The following is a 23,349-nucleotide window of genomic DNA, read 5'->3' on the forward strand; positions in this document are numbered from 1 at the left end:
GCGAGGGTTTTGGGAGCTCTGTGCCATGCATGGGGCCAGAGAATAATACATGTTTTCTGTTATCTCCCATTGAGAGACCAAAATGAGATTAGTCATGGTTGAAGATATCTTACAGGGAAGGTATGCATATTGTAGGGGTATTAATACTGATATGCTCAATTCAGAGTACAGTAGTCACTCCTTAACCAGTTTGCTTTTGATGGTGGCACTTAAACATGGTCAGCTGCCAACACTGCTCTGCCTGACGTGTTGCCAGAAGGTCAGTTGTAGCCAGATGCCTGTGCCATCCACGTCACTCTACGTCCTCAGGGAGGCCTTTTATCCTCTCGCGTCATCACAGGGAGAAGGTCGAGTACAGGACAATGGATATTTTGAAAGAAAGGCCACATTCACATAACTTTTATTAGAGTGTATTATTAAATTGTTCTATTATTAAATTATTGTTAATCTTTTAATTTATAAATTTAGCCTTATGGCAGGTTTGTATATATAGGAAAAAATACTCTCTATATAGGGTTTGGTACCAGCTGTGTTTTCAGGCAGCCACCGGGTTCTTGGACCATGTTCCTCACAGATAAGGGGGGATTACTGTAAATTATATTTGCTTTTAAAGGATTTGACTATTCAGTTTTATTTTGAATTCTTGGAGTTCATGTTGTTTCATGGCATTAGTTTTTTCCACTGTACGTTTTCTCAGTTGTATTAGTAATAACTTACAGATCTGCTTATCCCCTGGGATATTACCCAGTTGAAAGGTGACTCCTTTCAGTAATTTTAAAATCAAATTGGTGTTATATATTGATTTATGTATCGAAATTTTATTACCACCTGTCTTGCTGCATTACACTGCCCTAAGGTTGTGGTGCTGGCAGGGTGTGTGCGTACGTGTGGGGCGGTGGTTTTATGCCACTTCAGCCAGGTTAGCTGGAGTTCCCCGGGGTAGCAGTGGTTGTAATACTGAGTTTAAAGCTGCGCTTTCTGCTATCATTCTGGTCTGTCAGTTGGACAGACCCTTTGGTGAGTTCTCTGGTCGCCTTTGCTGAGGTCAGCCTCATGACGATCTTTTTGTTTGCTTGAAATCCTATTGACAGACTGTAACTCCCTCCAATTTAGGTGCGCATGAAGATTGCCCTTTATTTGCCGAGTCTTCCGCTTTCTGCTTGAGGGTGCCAGTGTCATATATAATGTCATAGCACAAGAAGATAGAGCTTCTGACTGAGAAGTATAGGGCACTCTTGTTGAGAAGAGTTTGTTCAGCCATAACCGGAAGCTGGCTTATGTTCGAAGGACTGTGTCTCTGAATGAACAATGGGGAGTGCACTAAATTGCCTACATCCTTTTTGCCATAGGTAGTCTCCCCTTCCCGTAGAAGTCACTTTATTATATTTCTGTTATAAAAAGTGTATAGACAGGGGCACCCAGGTGGCTCAGTCGGTTCGGTGTCCGACTCTGGATTTTGACTCAGGTCACGATCACAGGGTTGTGAGGTGGAGCCCTGCCCGCTCTGCACTAAGCATGGATCCTGCTTAAGATCCCCCCTCCCCGCTGCTTGCACGCATTCTCTCTCTCTCTTGATAAAATATTGAAAAAGGTATGCACACATGTATTTTACTATAAAAATAATGAATGGTCGTTGGAAGCATGCTAACAACAAAGGCACATAGAGATTAAAAATGGAAACTTTTTCTTGAAATTATACACTCTAGGAGATAACCATTGTCAACAGTTTGATTTATATCCTTCCCTGGACTTTAAAAATGCATATGTAAATCACGTGTGTACGTGTAGTGTGTGTGTGTGTGAGAGTATGTATATATGCACGTTTACATGTGTATAAGTGTCTGTGTGTATTTGTATGTGTGAGTATACACCCGCCCTGAGGAATCATGCATGCCTCTTGCCTGACCACCCCGCTCCCTGCACCCCTGGCCCCGTCATTTCCCGCACAGGTGCATGGGTGTAGATGCATAACTGCAGAGCAGGGATGTTTCGTAAAAATTTTAAACCAGCCCTTTATGGGTTGCCTCAGCATTTTGCTCATGTAATTAGTGATGTACTTAACATTCTTGTTCCCGTATTTTTGCACACTTCTCCAGTTATTTCTGTAGGAGAGAGGCCTACTGTGCGGTTAGTTGCTCATCTCAGAGTGGAAATGTTTGTCATGTGCCCTCCCAGAAAGGTTGTGCCAGTGTCTGTTCTCACTAGCTGAGAGTGTCCATTTCCCCAAACCCTAACCAACACTAGGCTTTTAAATTCTTCTCTCGGATGAAAAATGATGTCTCTGTTAATTTGCATTTCTTTGCATATCCCTAAGATTTGGTATGTTTTGGCCGGTTGTGTTACTTTTCTGACTTGTTTGATCATTCTTCTACTCCCCCGCTCCCCCCGGCTTTTTTTTTTTTTAAGATTATTTATTTATTTATTTGACAGACAGAGATCACAAGTAGGCAGAGAGGCAGGCAGAGAGAGAGGGGGAAACAGGCTCCCCACTGAGCCGAGAGCCTGATGTGGGGTTCAATCCCTGGACCCTGGGATCATGACCCGAGCCGAAGGCAGAGGCTTTAACCCACTGAGCCACCCAGGTGCCCCTTTCCTCCCCCTGGCTTTTAAAGTACATTCTTCATCTTTTCCTTTCTGATTTCTGTGTGTATTTCTGTAAACAAATGTGGGTATAATTTTTTGTGTCTAGTCACCTGTATTTCATTCTCAGTTTTCTTAACTCGTTGTACGTCTTGTGGCAGTCCTGTGAATCATGCACTCAGACTTTGAGTCTTTCTGGCCCACATGGCATGCCTGGGACAGACAGTCCCCCCACTCCACTTACTCATTATTCTCCCTAGATTTTCTTATCTGTTACGTATTTTTATCCTGAGATGTTTAATACAGAGAAACACTTTTATAAATGGGAAGAATGAGGTAGAACTCTTAATTTCATCCCCCTCACAATACATGCTGATTATTGAATCATTGATCCTTTTGTACTGATTGGAAATGTTGCCTGATTACTTTGTGCTAAATTTTCACAAACACATCGTTCTTTATCTTGATGCCCTCTCTTCATTGATCTTCATCAGTCCCACATTGTGTGCTTTTTCCTTACATACACACACACACACACATTTAATTTTTATCAGTCTAAGGTATTTTGAAAGTTATTACTCCTATTCTAGTCTTAAAGAGCTTTCAAAAAAAGAGTGTGTGACTTCATTGGCTTCTTTGAATGATCGGACACCAGTTTCTGTAAACTGAGGTCACAGTCCTTTTTTCCTTTTGGCAGCAAATGTAGTGGGTTGTTGAAGAAAATGAATCAAAGCAACTTTTCTTGCCACTGAGAATAGAATTGAAATAATCTCTGGCTTTTCTTTCTTTCTTTCTTTTTTTTTTAAGATTTTCTTTATTTACTTGACAGAGAGGTAGAGAGAGAACACAAGTAAGCAGAGCGGCAGGCAGAGGGAGAGAGAGGAGAGTCTCCTACTGAGTAGGAGCCCGATGTGGGGGTCGATCCCAGGATCCTGGAATCATGATCTGAGTTGAAGGCAGCCGCCCAACCAACTGAGCCACCCGGGTGCCCCTCTAGTCTTCAATTCTCTAGCTGTTGTTTTCGACCTTTCCTCCTGTCTTGGCACACATCAAAAGTAGAAGTATTTTGGGGTATGCTGGGTTAGTGGGTGGGTTCTCTTGAGGCCAGAGCCCACTCGGTTAGGGGTCTGGGTGTCCCAGGCTCCTGGCAGAGCACAAGGGGCTCAGCATCTGTAAGCAGCGCATGGTGTTCCTTGTGTCATCAGGAAGTGTTGGCCAAGGAGAGGTACTTGAGCTCCAGGCAGTTTTCCCTGTAGGTCATTATAGCTTCATATGGAGTTAACATTCTGAGAGCCAGACTTCTTTAAAAAAAAAAAAAAATGTGGTAAATATACATCACATAAATATTTATCCTCTTCGCCATTTTTAAGTATTCAGTTCCTCGGCATTAGGTACATTCACGCTGCTGTGTGACTGTCACCACCATCCACCTCCTGAACTCTTCCTCTTGCAGAACTGAAACTCTCTTCCCCTTTAAACACTAACTCGCTTTCTCTCCTCCCTGCCAGTCCCTGGCCGCCTCTCTTCCACTTTCTGTCTCTGTGAATTTGCTCCAAGTTTCTCACAAGTGGAATCACGCGGTATCTGTCTTTTCGTGACTGGCTTTTTTCACTTAGTGGAATGTTCTCAAGGTTCACTCGTGTTGTAGCGTGGATCAGAATGTCTTCCTTTTTATAGGCTGAATGATGTTCTGTGATGTATACACACACTTTACGTGTCCGTCCTTTGAGGGACACCGGTCTTGCTTCCACCTTTGGGTGTCGGGACTCATGTTGCTATGAACATGGGTATATAAACCAGAGAGCCAGACTTCTTAGAAGAGGTATTTCCCCCCTCCGCCCATTTTTGCCTCTTCTTCAGATACTCCAGTCTGAATTTAGCTTCTGCAGAAACTTCTTTCTTAGATCATCAGTGACCTCAAGTTGTTTAATGTAAGGAGCATGTTTCAGGACTTGGTTTGCTTTCTCAGATATAGTCAAGCAAGTTGACGATGCCTTTCCCTTCGTTTTTTGGGTTGGTGTACGTCCCTGGGTTTTCTTCCCACCGCTGGTTCTTTCTTCTTGATCGTTACCCACCCGCTAACGGTGAGATTTCCTCAGGGCTTGAAATTAGTCTTTTCTGTGTGGTTGTTAAATGTGGGTATTTCTGGGAATCTGAGGGCCTTTACTTCTAGATTTCCATTTTTTCTTGCAGTGACCGCCTGCCGCCCCCGCCGCCCCCGCCGCCCCCAGCCCCCTTCCACAGTCTCAGCCTGTCCAGACTCCCTAGTTTGTTTTGTGAGCTCAGCACTCTGCCGAGCTCCACACCAGAGCTGCAGGTGCCTCTGCTGGAGGGTCTGACGGACTTCTGCTTCGTGTCTGAAATAGAACCGATTGTCTTCCTCTCAGTCTCTCCTGTCTCAATAAAGGGCCTATCCCAGGTGCTCAAGTCAGGCCTGGGGGTCTGTCTAAAATAAACCTCTATAATCAGAACAGGTTTAGGTTTACAGAAAAGTTGCAAGATGATTTTAGAGAGCTTCTGTGTACCCCCCCCGCCCAGTTTCCCCTGTTGACATTACTTTGGCACGGTGGTCCCAACCAGTCAACCAGTCCTGACCCATTATTATAAACTAAACTTTGCCCCTTATTCAGATTCCCTTGGCTTTAAACCCCTGAAGTCCTTTTCCATTCCAGGACCCTACCCAGGATGCCATATTACATTGAGTCATTGCGTCTCCATAGGCTCCTCTGCACCTTGACAGTTTCTGACTTTTCTTGTTTTTGTTGACCTTGACAGATCAGCTCTTTTGTATGATGTCCTTCAGTTGGGTTTGCCTGCTGCTTTTCTCATTCCTGGGCGGGGGTTACGGGTTTTGGGAAGGAAGACCTGGAGGTGTGCTGCCCTCCTCCTCGCGGGCCGGCAAGGGTGCTGCTGTCAGCGTGGCTGCGCGCTGACCATCTTAACCTTGGTCACCCGCCGAGGAGGTGTTGATCTGGTTTCTCCATTGTAAAGCTACTATTATTCCCCCTTTAGAGGCCATTTTGACCCCTCCTTCTTTGACTCCACAGGGAATCCAAACCTGCGTGTTCTGTTTGCAAATAAACGTCCTTTCTGTCCGAGTCTCTCTCTCTTCACAGCCACCACTGCTGTTTGAGCCACAGTTACCTGTGCCCAGGCTGCTCTGAGGGATCTCCTGGCTCCTGTCCTACAAGCCTTTTGGCCCCCCCCAACCAGTCTCCACCTAGGTGCCAGAGTGGTCTTTTAAAAATGTGCTTGTGTTCTGTACCCATTTTCTCAATCCTTTGATTGGTTTCCTGTTGTACTTAAGATACCATCCCAACTTCTCTGCGCGATCTGCGAGGCCTGTGGGATCTTATGTCTGTCACCCTCCAGTCTCTGGACAAGCCCCTCTCCCCACCTTCTCCCCGAGTCCCTTCTGCACGCTCGGGTGCTTCCTGCCACTTTGCCTTTTACATGTCGCTTCTTCTGCCTAGGAGATGGTCACCAGCCACCTTGTTGGCCTTTAGATCGCAGCTGTTTGGTATTTCCTTAGGGAGAACTTGCGGGCCCCCTTGAGCTGAGGGCCTTCCCCAGTGTAGGTTTCCACAGGCTCCTGCACTCCTGCCTTTCGTTGTGTGCCCGGGGCACCTCTCATACGGAGCCTGCCCCAGAGTTTTGTGCTCAGTATTTGAGTAAATGAATTTATCTTTTATTTAGAATAATGGGTAGAACTGCACAGTGGTAACCAGTTTGTCTTCCTTGTTTTAAGCATGCAAATATGTCAGTAAGTCTTTGAATTTAATTCTGGCATTCCACTGCTTTGGATCCTATCTGTATCCTTGTAAATGCTTTGTGTAAAGTCCTGTGATGGGTGTAGCAGTGGATGGAGAAGTGTGTATGCACCTCAAGGACCTACCTATTCATTCATTGCCTCATCCTCCAAATGTGTTTAAGAGCTGCAGTGTACAGAGCCCTGCACAGAGCCTAGATGGTACTTTTGGAGCCTGTGGGACATCTTCCATTCCCTCGGGTGCTAAGTCATGGAGTAGGGTAGATCTGGATAGATGTAGTTTGAATTCCAACTCGGCCAAGATTTGTGTCTTGAACTTAACCTTTGCCCATCTGCAAACGTGATAATAGCATTATCCCTCTTGTAAGTCTTGGAAAGAATGAGATAAGCAAAAGAATATATGATCAGTATCATAATCATTGCAGTCACACAGCTAATGTTGATTGCTTTTTAGGTTCTAAGCACTATGCTAAACAGTTGATATTACTTATTGTCATAAATTCTCACAGCAGCCCTATGAAGTAGGGCTCACGTTATCTTCATGTTATAAATGAGGTGAGAGAGACTCAGTTAAAAAATTAAAGAATTTGTCCAAGGTCATGGAAGTAAGTGGTAGAACTGTTACTGGAAGCCAGAACCGCATGACCTGATTTCAGAGCCCAGGAAGGACTCCCTGTGTTTTGTGAAGCCACCGACCTTCTAGTGCAGCTTCATTTTGGATTTTAAAGACTTTTTTGGAATCGGCTGGCATTTTAAAAATGTTAATAGTTTTGGGAGGAAGAACTGCTTTAAGCTGTTGTCAGCTGAAATTTGTTCCTTAACTGTATACGTTGGTCACTCTGACATCTGTGACTCCGTGCCTGTGGGGGGACTGAAAGGTGGGGTTGGACCCATCTGGGCACTTTTTCTTACAGTGAGAATTGCGGCTCCTATGGTCAGACTCACCTGGCGGTTTTACCAAAACTGCAGGCCTCAGTTCCTTTTTTGGTGTACTAAATCGTCATCTCCTAGTGGCAGGTCTTGGGAAACAATTTTTGCAATGACTTGTTTTAAGTAGGGCGGTTCTTTCTTATTCAGCTTGAAGTTTGAGAATCAGTGAATAGAGGAGATGGGGAGGGTAGGAGTGTTAATGATTCTGACTGTTGTGCAGGAAGCCACAGAGCAGTTAGCCTGGGCATGCGCAGTCAGCCAGCTTAGGAACAGGTAATGTACAAGCAAAATATACAGTGGACGAATCTGTTCTCCTTTTGTTTATTTCTTATCAATTTGTATTTGGGGGAATTTGGCATATGTTATATTATTCTTTACCCTGGTGGGATAGTACCAGAAAGGAATGGGTCTTGGCTATGGCAAGTTGACATAATAGAAATTTCAAATCTGACCAAAAAAATGTGAGAATATTAGGTGAATTTACTTATCATTTGTAAAGTTAGGAGTAAGTTGTCTAAAGCTGGTTTTGTATTCTCAGAGGATGGTCAGGGTCAGGGTGCCTCGATTTTTGACTTAGAGAATGGGGTTCCAGAGTTGGGGTTCAGCGGCTCAGCGAAAGTGGCTCTCCCACACTCCCCCGTGACTCTCTGCTTTCTCTGCTTGGGGACCGCAGCCTGGTCGCATGGCTCACAGGGTGTAGGGGAGGGCAGAGTCTCTGTCTTGTGGTGCCCACTCATTCTGAAAGTGGCTTTTTTGAGGTATAATTGGCATTTAACAAACGGCACTTAAAGTGTATGGTTCTAAGTGCGGCCAGCTGCACCCCGCCGCGACGGACGTGTTCAGCGCTCTGAAAGGTTCCTGGGGGCTCTTTGCTGTCCCTTCCTCCCACTCTCCTCCTTCTTTTGTGGAATCTGTTAGGCCAAAAAGTTGATATTGTTGAGGATAAAGTCATAGGCAGAGAGGCATTTAACCTGCAGATTTTAGCTTTCATTTTCTTCCTGAGGACTAATGGAAGTGATGTGATGACTGTAACTGTAGGTTGCTCTGTCACGGGAGCAAAGTTTTGAGAAGATACATCTCGGGAAAAAAAAAAGAAATAAAAAGAAAGATACATCTCGTACGACGGACAATCTCTGAGGAGCTTGGCAGAGATGCATTTCTAGAAAGGTCGAAGAGATGGTAGAGATGGTGACTGTTGGAAGGGCACGGAGGACCTGATGCTTTCAAATGTTTTTTGGCCGCTTTCTGTAAGAAACTTTTGCCTGGACATTTCTCTTTTTCATCTGTAAGTGCAGTCGCGGAGGTTGGTCTGCACTGAGCGCCATATTGCCGAGTTACTGACTTGTGGTAAGGAAGTAGTGAGGTAGATCGGGTTCTAGTGTCAGGTTTGTTTCTGGCTGTCGCCTAGCTTTCTGACTCTCTGAATTTTCCCAGCTATTTATTTTTCATTTCTTTTCGGTTCTCCCATGTATTTTGTTTTGTAAGTAATATGCTTGAGGTAAACATGGCAGCATTTGTGTCATGATTTAACCTCATTAGAAATGATGTTCTTTGTCCTGTGTCTGTTTAGGTGAGAAATGAACCAATTCTCTGTGCTTATAAATGCTGGCAGGTCCTTGGCAAAAAACAAAAACAGAAACAAGCGAACCTAGAATACAGATTGAGTGTGTTGGAGAACCTGTCCCTCTGAAAAGTGATCCAGACATTGAGAGCTTACTATGGGTGAGGATTTCCCTGGAAAAGTGTTCTTCATTGGAACTCTGATGACCCGATGGGCCCGTGACAGTGAAGCTTGGTTGCGTGTTTCCGTGATGTTGTTAGTCTATGCTGTCGTGACATAGTTCTGTAGTTTAGATCGAGGATAGCACACATGTTAGTTATGCCCCTGAAGTTCTGGGGGATTAGGATTTTTGTTCATTTCTTGTTTAATTCAGTGACTGGTCACTATTTTGGAAGGGGACCGTCTTGGCAGTATATGAGCCTTCTGTGCCCCTTGATGTAAAAAAATGCCAGTTCCACCAGCAAGGGATTGTTTTGGGTTGAAGAAGCCTCCTTAGTCTTTGCATGCACCAGCGTGTATAAATTCAGTCCATTTGTAGTCACCTAGTGCTTGGCCTTCACGGGAGAAAAGAGAGGGCCTCCTGGAGGAGACCTGAAGATGGTCATTTGTTGGTTCTTGAGCCACTCCATCTGGGGCCCAGGAAGGGAGCTAGGAAAATCTGTTGCATACATCATGTTTCAGCTTGGGTCAGTCCTTTGGAAAAAAATAAAAATAAAAAGCAGTGCAGGTCCCGTAGCTTCTGGAATTCAGAGCCAACCTGTCGCTTCAACAGATTTCAGGTTAAGTAGGCAATTGCCAGACTGTTTCTGTGGGAAAACGTATGTATGTTCCAAATTCCTGTCTCAGTGAGGGGCTCTGGCGACAACACATGATTGTTGAAGCTGAATTCCAGCGCTCCCCAGGTGTGCCCTGCCCTGTCCTTGAGCCCTGCTTTCAGGCATGAAATTATATTCCAGGACTCTTGATTAGGGCCGTCCTACTTCCTGATGGCCTTTTCCTTCCTCCATCCCAACTAGCAAAATTATTCGCAGGTTTTCTTGAGTCACCTAAAACATTCTTTGTTGCCACAGATTTATTCAGCACCACTTGTTTGTCAGGACTCGGGGAGAGTTCTGTTTGTGTGTGTTCTTAGCTTAGATTGTCATCATTTCCATGGAGTCACCTGTGGAAGTCCTGTTGGTTGTAGTTGGAGCGGTTCCTGACTGCTTGGGCTGCTGTCATGTTGGAACAACTTTGGCAGGGGCTAAACTGGTACAGCATTTGGGCTAACATGTTTTGGTGGTTGGTGAATTTTAGGAGTGATTTAAAAGACTTTAGAAGCAGCCTCTATAGTGGCTTTATCCTCTTGTTTTAAGAAGAAATTAATAAGTACGTGTGTTTTGGTTAATGAAGGGGTTAGTGTAGATACTTGATCTGAGTTGATCCCCTTTTCTCATTTTAATAGGAAATCTTTTAGTAAAACAAGTTGACTCCCGTTACACCGGGGGCTTGCCTCCACCTGCAGACCGGCTGGAGCGGTACGCACGCCTTTTTGGATGGGCTGTCGATTCCTGCCTAGTGCTCCCAATTGCTCGCATGCCTCCCAGCAACAAACACCTATGTGACAGACTTTACGTGAGATGAGCATTCCAGAGAAATGAAATGCTAGTTTACTTTTCAGTAGCTGTGGAAGTGAAAAAAAGAAACCATGTTTTTTAGAATCATGGCCTTAAGGCACTAACACACTTGTATCTAGTGCATGAAGCTCTGCAAGTTATTTTTTAACAAAACCTAATCGGGGGAACAGAAATCTGATGTTTATAGAGTTTGTTTATTTATTGATTGCTCTGAGCCACCAGAAAGAATATGCTGTTCTTTTTAATAAAATCCTGTTGGGCAGTTAAGTATTGTTGGAATTTGATTTTAGCAAGGTAAACTCTGATGTTGGATACTGGGGGATGGAGCACATCTAGGGGCCTAGAAGGATGGTGCTTAAATCAGGTCCTGTTTTGCTCCCTGTGGTGGCGGTTATGTCCCCATTACCTGCCCACCCTCGAGCCCTCATTTGCACTGCCGGTTAGAGCCTGGGGTCCAGTAAGTGCTGGGGACCGCAGAGCCTGAAATCAGGGCATGTGGCCTACTCCGGTTGGGTTCAGAGAGCAGACTAAAGATTGCATCCTGATTGAGTTCACTTCCTTTGGTAGCGAAAGGAGTATGGAAATTATTTGCTGTAACTCTTAATACGCTCACTGTTGCTGCAAAGTTAAGTATGTTTGTCGTGACTTAGATGGTAGCTTTGTGTTGCAAAACAAAATCTTAGCTCTTTTTGTCTTTTTTAAAGCAAACTTCTAATTGTTAATGAGGAAGATGAGTTAATAGTAAGAAATTGAAGCCTGACCTGTCAGATACTTTTCATTGTTGGAGACTCATCTTGTCAAGCTTCTATTAATTCTGTGTAATTCCAGCAGAACTGCAAGTTATTTTGCTTAAAATGTCTTTTCTCCCCTCTGTGCAGTGAGAGTTGAATGTGAGAACAGATCTTAATAGATAGAGTTACACAGTTTATTTTATCGTGTATCACTTTATTGCTGTCTTCTAGAACATTGTTATACTAAATGTTCCAATAATGGAAATTTTATGCAGCTACTTCAAATGAAACAGATTTGCAAAAACTCAATTTTGGAACTCATTCCTTGAGGAGAGGGAAAAAACTCACCACACTGTGACCAAATTAGATTTCTGATATATTGGCAACTTATCAAACACTGTCATTTCCAGAAAACAGGGTGTGGGGTCCAGTGGAAATGTCAGTAGTTCTCAGTCACTTATAATTGGAGACATTTTGGGTTCCATATGATTGTGTGGTTAAATTTTTACAGAAATTTTGTTGGTAACAGGTATTTGAAATTTGGTTTTGTACCTAAATAAAAATGGCTCTACACGGAATCAGGAATGACTTGTGTTCAATTACAGGGGAGTCTTCTTTTCAAGAACTTGATTTTAAATTCTCAGAGATATTAGTTTTACTTACTAGAGCTCCTTTGTTTTGCAGAGATCATGATGCAGCCGTCCTTTTGGATTTCTTTTTAATAATGTGTGACCCTTCACCTTTGATCCCCTGACCTGCATTACCTTGGTAACCATTTCATTTTTTAATTTAATTTCATTTTTTAATTTTGGTGTACAAGCTGTAACATTTCATCTCTCAAAGTGTAACACGCTGATTTCCTCAAATAGAGATACCCCTTTGAGCGATAAATTTGCAAAATGCTGTCTTCATTTTCTGTATTAAAATTCATTTCAGTTTTTAAAATAAAGTGTAATCTGTGTTTTCATCCTTTTAAAATTTAAGTTTAGTGAGTGCATTTCCCTATACAATAGATCTCCTTTTCAATTCATGTTTTGCAACAGCTAGATTACTGTGCCCATCACACATAACTCACACGCACAGCAGCCAGCCGCCACCATCTCCTTTCCACACGCACCCCCGCCCTGTCAGCACGCACCCCTTCCCATGCAGATTACCTCCTCTTTCTTTCAGAAATAGTGGCAACTTGAGTTTAGTAGTCTTAGCTGCCACGTTGTACAACCTCAGATTACATTTTATATTCTCAAGTATTATTGGGACAGAGAGTTGAGCCCCTTAATTCCATGTATGGACTAGGAGATAAGAAAGCCGTCTTTTCCCCAGAAAGTACCTTTTGCCTCCTTTAATATTTATTTCTTTATTTGAGGCCTAAGTTAATAACAAGCAACATTTTTAACATGGTCAGAAATGTGCTTTTGTCTCTGCTGAAGCCTGGGTACTCAGCTCAGTGGTCTGTATACCTGATTGCTTTATGACATGTGCTATTTTGTGACTGTTGTTGAGACATTTTTAATTGTGTTCTGCTTTTCAGAAACTTCTTACTCAAGAGCAAAACCAAACCAAAGTCTAAAAACAAAAATCAAACTTTAGTTAGTTCTTTGAACTGGCAGGATATTCCCAAGAAATCATGTTCCTTAAAAAAAAAAAAAAAAAAAAAAAAAAAAAAAAATCCTGTGGAATTTCTTAGCATGGCCTGCTGAAGCACAGATTATTTTTTAAGTGTCTCATTATTTTATTCTCTAACATTTAATGCTGATGCTTTAATTGCACACAGCTGAAGCTGCTCAATGAGCACTGAAATGGATTTAAGTCCTCTCTGAGCTTTGTTGATACCTATAAAAGTTTATGTCATTCATTAGAACCACAAATTAAAATTAGTTGTAGTGAGCTGCTCATTGGAGATTGGGACTCTCATGAACACTTCTTCAGGCTTACTAGCTTGTTTTCGTCTGTTATACTCACATACTTAGAAAACTGCCTTTGACCTTGGCTATCTTTTCCGAGAATCGCAGAATGCCAAGAGCTGAGAAATACAAATCCTGTGATTACAAAGGCAGAAAGTACACGGAATGAATGTCCCAGTAGTTATGAGCAACTTATTTGTTGCCTTGCATCTTAAGGTTTTTTTGTTTTGTTCTGTTTAAATGAGAATGCTTTCGGAGTTGTGTAGGAATGTTTTCCAGATCCCACCCATTATTTTTTCCTCTGGTGTGTTATCCTTCCTGCCCTAAAGGAATAGTGCACAGCTCGTTTTTACTGCACAGAGTGTGCTCTACTCCTCTTGCCGCCGAAGCCCCTGAGGGGAGCGGGCTGCTGGTCCCCAGAGAGTCACTGGTGCCCTGTTGACAGAATCAGGGCCTCTTGACATCTTCCCTGTAGGCTCCCATGGCTCCTAGAGATAGTCAGCTGCTTTATTCCCAAGTCTAGTAGGAGCTGAAGAGACATAAATAGGAGCACAAGAGAAATGTTTTCATCGTGGTAGTTTATTTTGCAATTAGGTCAATTAGATTTTCTTTAAAGTTTTCTGCTTAGTGCATTTTAAGGTAACTTAATTTTTCTGAGAGAGCGAGTGTATGGACATATTACTTACTTTCAAGAAACATTGCTTATTTGGTTCGCATTTAGGGATTCGAGTCAGTTGTAAGCCACGTAGATGTAGTGTTTGTAAGCACGATTGAGAGAAGACTCCAGTCTGGGAGTCAGAAAAACATGTGTTTGACTAGCAGGGTATCTGGACGTGCCGTTTTTATCTTTTAAGGTAGTTCTGCAAAACTGAACAACTGGAATAGAAAGGCCTCAAAAGACTTTCACGTTGACCTTATTAAAAACACTGAAATCAGTTGTTCAGCTTAACAATATAGGAGTTTGTAAAACATTTCATGGATCTGACTTCAGTTTTCTCCTATGTGAAATGTAGATGCTGTTATGTCTCCTACTTGCTTTTTAGGGTTGTTGGCAGGATAAATGAAACCCTGTATGCTGGACACCATGGGAACCCAGAAGGAAGGTGCTTTTGAACTTAAACTTCGTCCTGTGGCTGTGCTGTTGGCAGCTGTACCATCATGCTGAGAGGCAGTTGTAGTGAAGTCTATGGTGAATGGCCAGCAGCATGGGCTCTGGGGCCAGGTTCCTGGGCCCAGTGCTACCTCCCACCTTGGCCCTTTGCAAGTGGTTTGACCTCTCTGTGCCTCAGTTTCCTCCTCTTTAAGATGGAGCTGATAAGAATAGCCCCCTGCCCAAGAGGGTCATGGTGCATCTCTGGGGGTGAATGTCTGCAAAGAAAGTTAGAGCAAGGGTGATACAAGGGGTGGCAGTGGCTGTGGTGTCCTGTCAGATCCTGCACACTGGGAGAGACCCAGGCAAGGGAGGGTTTCATTGACATGGAATTCTGAGGGGGGCACACACCTCGCAGGAAAAGAAGCTTCAGGGAGCTTCCCCATTGTCTTGCGACATTCTCTGAGAGCACGGGGAGAGGGGTGGGCTGCTGGTTGTGATTGGGCGCCTCTGAAGCTGGTGCCACTTCAGGTGTGTAAAGGTCAGTCTAGGCTCCTAACCTTGTAGGAAGAAAAGCTTAGATGAGGAAGAGCAGTTAACCCTTTCCTGTTTGTGGTTTTTGGCTGTAGAGATACAACAAAAGAGACCCGTGGGAGAGACACCCCATCTTTCACCACTCATCTGGCTCCCGAGGAGTCTGAAAACTTGTATGATGCTTCAGTGCTTCCTCCTAAGTCGAAGAAGTGGGAGGAAGTCACTGTTGGGGGTCATATACTTGTTTAGGTGCTTCTTATACATTTTTAATTCTCTCAATTTATCTGTGAAGTGAGTGGCATGTTCACCCTATTTTGCACCTGAGAACGCTGGTGATCACGTGGTTAAATCAGCCCTCATAGAGTCATGTTCTAGGAAATAACGGAACTGGGACTTCAATTGAGGTGCTTTCCTTCTCCTGGCACCCGCTTCCTTATTTTATTGGCAAACGGGGCTGGACCCCTGATAGGAAACCGATCAGCTGTTTGGTTGCAGGGGACTCCACCATGTGCATTACTGCCCCATAGCTGTTAGCAACGCTGACTTTGTGACCTGCCACCACCACTGCCAGAAAGGCTCTTTCCTTCACGAGGCACTTAGCGGGACTCTGTAGCAGCGGCTTCCTCCATCTTGGCTGCTTGTCCAGGATCACTGTATAGCTTTAAAATACGGAGCCCTGGCGGCATCCCAGGCTCTGATCTGGCCATTCTGGCAGAATTGGTAGGTTCTGAAATATAGGAGGTTTATGTCATAAACAGAAAAAATGTAAATAACTGGTGCAATACAGACCTGTGCCTCCAAAACATGGGCTGGTGTTAGTAATTCTCTAGTTAGCTGTGCTGTAATTTCAGTGGGCCTGCCTGGGCCAGTTTAGTAATTCAGCCACCTGTAGTTGGCACCCCTTCTGTGGCCAGAGTCCCAGCCATCCCTTTTGTAGAATACAGTGCTCTGGAAGTGGGCATCTGACCATCCCCCAGACCAGGTTTGAAGTTGGTCCCGGAACTGAATACAGTTAGAGGGCTCTGCCTTCCTCCCCTCTCACTTCTTTTTCTCTCCCATCGTTTGTGCTTTTTTCCCCTCCGTCCTTTCTTCTAGCTCTCAGCTCCTTTCTCCTCTAGCTCCCAACTACTTTCTCTTTTTCTTTGTCTCCATCCATGGGCCAGATCCCTCTGGGTGTGTCTTTCCTTTGGACCCCAAAGCACTTGAAGTCCTCTAGGCGGCCTAGCACAAAGTAGGTGTTCATATCAGCGTTTCTTGGTTTGTCTTCATGTCGATCTTTTTTTTTTTTCCTTTTTACTGAGTCTTTTTTTTTTTTTTTTAAGATTTTATTTATTTATTTGACAGAGGTCTCAAGTAGGCAGAGGCAGGCAGAGAGAGAGAGAGGAAGGGAAGCAGGCTCCCTGTTGAGCAGAGAGCCCAATGTGGGGCTTGATCCCAGAACCCTGGGATCTTGACCTGAGCTGAAGGCAGAGGCTTTAACCCACTGAGCCACCCAGGCGCCCCTTCATGTTGATCTTTTAAAGGGGTATGCACTACCCCTCATTAGCCTGTACACTGTCAGCTTTCATTGGCGGTTCACAGACTAGGACGGAATGTTGCACAGTAGGATGGACTTGACTGTTCTCAAGGCGCTGGTAGTGAGGCTCTTGCTGTGTTTGCCATGTAGTTTTTAGAGCTGGACTGTGAGGCCATTTGGGTTGGGCCCCTCACTTTACTCCTGAGAGGGGAAGGCCCGTCCTCAGGGTGCTTCACTGGTCCAGATGTGCTGCTCGGGGCACCTCCCACTCTGTCACACTGACCGAGGGGAGCAGAGCAGAAGCTGGGACACAGTGCATGTGTGTCATTCACTGTCCGCCTTGAGAGATGGTGGGGAAGCAGCCAGCCCTTCTGCATTGGTCCCCCTCCTGCCCCATGAACAGCTTCTGTGGGACAGAGTGCTTTGGGGGTGACCGAGAGCCTCCTCATGGCCCCCATTGGGCCGCCGCAGGAGCTGTGTCCACGGAGGTGTTAGCCCTTCTTCAGGCAGCGCGGAGACCGGGAAACCCGCTCCAGGGACAGGAAGATGGGTTTGCCATTCTTCAGCGGCAGTCAGCTCTAGCCATAGAGGGAGTTAGAGGGGGAGAGGCAGCAGCGTGTGGCTGCACAGTCAGGAGATCCCGGGGAACCTCTCCTGTTTGTTCTCGTTTGTGCTTCTGTTTCCCTGGGAGACTGTGGCCACGGTTACTGTGGACTGTGTGACATCGGATCCTAGGATTTAGACTGGACTTTGCACTTTGCGTACACATCTTCCCCTGGGTTCGCGAATGCCCTGCACATTGACAGAGAGCACGCGAGCCTCCCTTGGAACTCAGTTATTCGGGTTCGATCATCCAGTCCTTTGTCTCCCTGCTGTGCCGGTCCTTCCGAGTATTTACCACTCTCCGCCCTTCATTTTTCCAAGGAGAGACCTGAGTGATTGTTTTACTTCCCTTGTTCCAGTGGCAGGAGAACTGGCAGGAGAGTAGGTGCTCAGGCTGGGCCATTCAGTGTGGTTTGGGCTGCTTGCGCACATGTGCCAGCATCTGGTACAGGAGCTTGCACGTAGTAGACGCTCAGCAAACACTCACTTTTTCCGTTCTCATTAGCACAGGTAATTAAGAACAGGAGCTGATAGACCGCACATATCTGTGCAGAGATATATCTGTAATTAAAGTTTTAATTAAAGAAACACCAGACCAGGCAGATGGTTCTTTTGCCTGTATCCTGTAAACCAAACAGCCATGGCTTTTCGATCAAACCTGCAAAGGGGAGACTAGCATCACTCGCGGACAGCACCAGAGGGGAGGGGGACTCTTGTGAACTAGCCATAATCTAATTTTGGTAGTAGTCTATGTGATGCCAAATCCAGGGATAATCACTGCAGTTTGAAATGGAAATACGATACATCAAAGTTATGTCCCAACCAAAGCTTTTAAGCCTCCAGTCAAGGGCATTACCACAGCCCAGCTGGTATATCACAAGGCATGTGGTTTTGTGCTAGATCACAAAAGCTGACAAAGTGTTATTTAGGATCATCAGCTAAATACAGTATTAGAGTGCCATCAGCCTGATTTTTCGGCTTTTGCCACCGTGAAGCAATGCAGTATTGAGATATGGGGTGTGTGCCTGCTTGGCCCATGCAGGTCCTTTGGCTGTTTCTGTCACGGTGACCTTAATGACCGACCAAGTGCAGAATTTAAAAAACAAAACCACCACAGGGGATAACAGAAAAAAACTTCCCTCCGGTCTTACCGCTTAGAACAGCCTCCGCCCAGGGAGCCCCATGAACTCGTTCAGATCGTGCCACTGTTAGCAGGAGGCCTGAGCAGTGCGGGGCAGAGGCTTCTGGAGGTCTCCGCCGGTTCACCTTGACCTCTTGGGACAGATGCACCCACTCCTCAGCCCCCGGTTTCTCACCCTTCCTCGTAATCGTTGTCGCCTGCGCGCTCCGGGTTTCCTGGCACAACGGCACTGCCAGTCCCGCAGCTCAGGTAGATGCCTGTTCATGTAGGTGTGTTTTGAACACCTATGTCTCACCCAGTTGTTATCTGCTTGGTAGAACCAGCGTTGAAGATGCTCGTCTTCTATTTCACGGTGAAACACCATAGTTTAGAGGTTTTGAGAGTAGTTTCTATTTTGCTTGATGGTAGGGGACCTTACTCCGCTTGCTTGCTTGCTTTTCTTTCTTTCCTTCCTTCCTTCCTTCCTTCTTTCTTTCTTTCTGAAAAGATTTTATTTATTTATTTACTTAGAGCAGAAGCAGGGGGAGAGGCAGGCAGAGGGGGAAGCAGGCCCCCCGCTGAGCAGGGAGCCCGATGCGGGATTCGATCCCAGGACCCTGAGATCATGACCTGAGCCCAAGGCAGAGGCTTAACCGACTGAGCCCCCCAGGTGTCCCTCCCTGTTTCTTTCATAGGAAGTAGGGCTCTTGCCCGTGCCACATCGGGATGTATATAGGTGTCTCCACGTTAAAGACTGTGTCCCGAAGTGGTAGAACCCACAAGTACTTGAAATCGTCCTCACGCCATCTGTGAGTCCAGACTCCGTCACCCCACAGAAATGCCAAATCCACGAACGCGTGATGCGCCGTGAGCGACGCGTGTGTGTGACGGGGAGGGAGAGGTTTCATCGTCGTGTTGCTGGGGGAGACTTCAGTGATCTGGGGAGATGCTGTTTGTTCTCAGAAGATGCTGGAGCAGGGTAAGCTGCTTTGAACCAAGTGGTCAGTGTTGGTGGCCGGGAGATGTCACAGCCGCAGAGAAGTGCTCCTGGCTAGTGAGTTGCCATTTTACGTGCAAAATTGGAAGGTGACTGGCGCTGAAGCCTGTTTCTTCTCTCCTCTTGTCAGAGACCGGAGCAGGGAACCCCTGCGCGTGTAGCAGGGCGTCGGCTGTGCCAGCTTTCCCCGGAAGCCACGTGTTGCTGCTCCGGGCGCGGCAGGAGCGTCTCCCTTCAGGGTAGGAGGGTGTTGCTTCTCCACACGGGGAAGGGAACTTCAGCAAACAAGCCCCCCGGAATAGGAGGTTTTTAAAATCTCTGATTCTGTGGTGGGTTTGAGGAGAGTTTGGTTCTCCTTGATACCTGGTGCGGCTGGAGCGAGCGGCGGAGCGTCGTCTCCCCTCCCAGGACTTCAGTTCGAGCCCCTGCTCGCTGGTTCGGTGCTGACTGAAAGCCCAGGAGCGGGTGCTGTCCCGGGTACGGGGAACAAAGCAGTAAACAAAGAAGGCCATTCCCCTCAGAGGCTTATTTTCGGGCCGGCGGCGAGAGGCGCCCCGCAACCGACCGAGACCAGGCAGCGGTGACGGAGCGAGGACGCGTGCAGCGCTCGTTCCCTCGTTGCTCCGCAGAGCGCGCAGGAAGCGGGGGCGCCAGTCGTCCTCGCCGCGCAGGCGCGGAGAGCGCCGTACGGAGAGGTGGGAGTGACTCTCGGTGTCACGCAGCAGGACGCGGTGCGGCTGGTCCTCGGCCCCGGTGACCGGCCTCGGGGCTCCCTGCTCTTCACACCGTGTCATTTCCCCCTTTTAAACAACCGCCTCATCCGTCTCTTCCGACGGTGTCCGGGCTGCAGGTGTGATGGGGAGCCCCGAAGCGGAGTGGCCGTCGGGAGGGTCCCCCGCTGCCGGCAGGGGGGTGCAGTGCGTGCTGTGTGACGGTGTGACGCGAGCACGTGTCTGCTGAGGGGATTTGACGGCGGTGACGCAGCGGTCCGGGTGTGAGCGTGTCCCGAGCGGAGGGAGAGCAGCGGCGAGGCCGGGGCGGCCGCTCGGGGTATGTGTGGGGAGAAGAGTGGGAGGAGGTGGCCAGCGGCCGTGGCCCACCGGGCCTGACGGGCCACGGTGGCGTCCTCTGATATGCGAGAGTGAGGAGAGAAGCCGTCCGAGGTGGCTGAGCGGAGCGGCTGGGGCTGAAGGGGCAGGGCCACTCCGAGGGCGGCGCGGGGCGGCGCGAGGGCAGGGCTGGGCAGCCGGTCACTCCACGGCCAAGTGCAGCGCGCCTGTTCTGTGCAGCCGCCAGCCGAGACGCCTTTTACGTTTCTAAATGGTTGAGAAAACTAAGGTGCATAATAATAATTTGTGGGACCTGAAAATTAGACGTAATTCAAATTTTAGTGTCCATTTCGGTTCTAGTTTTACTGGAATCCAGCCGCGCTCACTCGTTCGCGTATTGTCTGAGTCTGCGTTTGAGGTGCAGCAGCCAAGTGGAGTGGTTGCCGCAGAGCCCATCTGGCCCACGGGGCCTAGAACATTCGCTCTCTGGCCCTTTAAGAAAAGTTTGCTGACCCCTGGGTTAGCGCCGCAGGGATGGAAGTGAGGACACCAGTGGCGAGGGCTGATGGCCTGGACCAGGGCGGTGAGAGGCGGTCAGACGCTGGATGCGGTTCAGAGGAAGAGCTGACGGGTTGTGTGCAAATATGAGGGGTTGGGGTGGATGCCAATGTTTTTGCACTGAGCAGCTGGGAGAATGCAGCTTCTCTGTGCGGAGATGGGAAGCCCGTGGGAGCCGCAGGTTGGGGAGAAAGGGTGAGGAGAAAGCAAGAGTTGTGTTTTGGACGTGTTAACTCTGACATGCCAAGTGGAGGTGTTGACTAGGCAGCCGCATAGGCTCGAGCCAGACTTGTCAGTGTTTTCAGCATATAGAAGGTCCTTACTTGCTCTGTCTGGGCTGTATGGAATCTCGAAGGGGCAGTGGATAGGGAGAGACGTTCAGACACGGAGCACTGGGGATTAAGGGGAAGGAGGAGAAGGAAGGACAGGAGAATGGGAAGGAATAAGCAGAGAAGAGCCAGGAGAGCAAGGTCTTCTGGAAGAAAGTGTTTCAGACCAGAGAGAGTGATCCTCTCTGTTCACACACTGCTCAAGGTCAAGTAAGATGCAGACTGACTGAGAATTGACCGTGGATCGGCAGCAGGGGGGTCAGTGGTGGCTTCGGTATGAGCTGGGGGAGTGAGGCGGTGAGGACCAGAGCCCTGTCCCCGCTGGTTCAAGCAGAAATGGGGGGACAGGAAGCCGAGCTGGTGCTTTCAAAGAGTTCTTTCTGCTGCCCAAATGCAGGCTCTGAGGGGGCAGAGTAGGGTTTAACCTGGGACTGGGATTTTGCCAGGGGAATACTGGTGGGGGAAGGGGCAAGGGAGCTGGGCCCTGGTGTGAGGAAGGACTGCATACTGTAAGCCAGGCGGGTAGTGAAAGGGAAGCACGAAGGAGATGAGGGCAGTGAGAGGCCATGGCGCCAGGGGGGATTCAAGGACCAGGGTCAGGAATGGTTCGAGTCAGGGGTGTGGGAGGCACCTGGGTGGCTCAGTTGGTTAAGTGTCCGACTCTTGACTCTTGATTTTAGCTCAGGTCATGATCTCAGGGTTGGGCTCTGCTCTGGGCATGGAGCCTGCTTGAGATTCTCTCTCCTCCCTCTGACTACCCCACTTTTCTCTTAGGGGGAAAAAAAAAGAATGGTTAGAATAGGGATAGTCAAAGAGAGGGATGTTTGAATTTGATAGTGAAAGAGTGCAATTGTGGTTAACATCAAGGCCTAGGGCAGTGCTGTCTGATAGAAATATAATGTGAGCCACATGTGTCATTTTGAATGTTTTAGAAGCCATGTTTTGAAAAAGCAAAAAAAAAAAAAAAGGAAATTAATTTAATGATATATTAGCTCAATATGTCTAAAATATATGAATGTGCAATCAGCGTAAAAATTGCAATATTTTACATTTATTTTGTACTAAGTCTTCGAAACCCAATATGGGTTTTATACTTTCAGTACATTTTCATTCAGACCAGATACAGTTTTAAGTGCTCGTTATCCACATGTGGCTCATGGCTTCCATTTTGGACGGGTTAGGAATGCTCGTGGAAGGGTGGTTCAGAGTTACTGGAGAACAGGCGAGTGCTAAGGAAGGTTATGACTCCTGATGAGAGTAACAGGGTTGGAGAGGCAGAAGGGCAATGCTGTGGCTGTTGGTAGGATCCGTGACTCAGTGGCCATTGCTCTAACCTCCTGCCTGCCAAGGAGCGTTTCCTGACCCTGATGCTGTCCTGCTTCACAAAGCATCTGTCGGGTTCTGAGGCATTGCTCTCGCATCATTTAAAATCCAGGTGGTACCTCCTTGGGATGATGGGTTTGGGACAAGATTTCTGAGTCACATTGAAGAATCAGAACACAAGGCCATAATTTGGAAAAATTTTTCCCGAAATGTCAGCTTTTTACTTGGGATTTTATTTTCATCCAGAAGGCTTTTCATTGACTCAGCAATAAAAATGTTAACTCCATGTGGACAGCTCATTACAGCCTCCCCCCCCCAACCCAGGGGAAAAAATATCCTTTAGATTCTTATCTTTATTCTGTCATATCTTTAGATTTCTGTCTTTATTTTGGCATAATCCTCAGGTGCCTCCAATGTTAGTCACACTTCATCCTAAGTGTGTTGGGATCCCTGCAGAAGCCAGCATTTGGTAGCTCTGAGGTGGTCCCATGTAGTAGAAGCTGCAGTACATGGAGCCTGCCCGTCCTCTTCCAGTGCTTTGGAGAGGACAGGTGTGGTCAGCCCTTTGCAGTGGCCAGAGTCGCAGATACATGGTGCATGTGTGTCCTCGCTCTGTCCCGTGCGTGTGTATAGGAACTTACATAGGTAAATTTCTATAGTTGGCTTTGATCTGCAAGGTGCCTTTATTTAAAGATTAATAATAATTGATGGCGAGGTCAGCAGCTGTTGTTTAGCTTTGTAGGCCGGGAAGATTGAGCTGTTCTGAAAGGGTGAACAGGAACACCTCGGCCGCTCAAATGTTCTTGCTCTTTTCCACACCGGTAATGAGCCCCTGGGGGAAAGAGTCATGGAAACTCCCATTCCGTACCCTTATCAAATTTGAATTATTTTAACTTCTCTTTAGTTTCCTGTTCTATTAAGATTAACAACAACAACAACAAAAAAAACCCAAAAAACAAAACAAACAAACAAACTCAAAAGTCCTACCAGCCCCGATATTTAGGAAGAGTCTGTTTTGAGCCCTGTACTTGTGAACCTTGTGTTCTTGGCTGACCTCTGTTTTGAGGAGCAGTTGCTTCATTGCGTGTGAATTAATGTTATGAGAATGTGGGGTCTATTTTGTTTTGTTAACGTCCAGA

At 46.6% G+C, this 23,349-nt stretch overlaps 1 protein-coding gene across 17 annotated transcripts in view; it reads left to right on the forward strand.

Annotated features, from left to right (window-relative positions):
* The window catches only part of CAMTA1 (calmodulin binding transcription activator 1), an 813,334-nt gene that overhangs the window by 67,590 nt on the left and 722,395 nt on the right, over nucleotides 1–23,349 (forward strand). For 2 of the 17 annotated variants that reach the window (XR_006601640.1, XM_045063681.1), the window contains one exon: nucleotides 11,872–12,132. The exons of 11 other annotated variants lie outside the window; for them this stretch is intronic. Coding sequence is in view for 1 of the 6 variants with exons in the window: in XM_045063681.1 (XP_044919616.1) it covers nucleotides 11,872–11,880 (9 nt within the window). In the remaining 5 variants the exon portion in view is untranslated. Of the gene's footprint in view, nucleotides 1–11,871; nucleotides 12,133–14,134; nucleotides 16,023–23,349 lie in introns of those variants that run through there. 4 more of the 17 variants (XR_006601642.1, XM_045063672.1, XR_006601641.1 and 1 more) reach the window with 3 other exon arrangements.

The sequence above is a fragment of the Mustela putorius genome, unplaced genomic scaffold, assembly GCF_011764305.1.
Source record: "Mustela putorius furo isolate JIRA1106 unplaced genomic scaffold, ASM1176430v1.1 tig00003853_pilon_pilon_pilon, whole genome shotgun sequence".
NCBI lineage: Eukaryota > Metazoa > Chordata > Mammalia > Carnivora > Mustelidae > Mustela > Mustela putorius.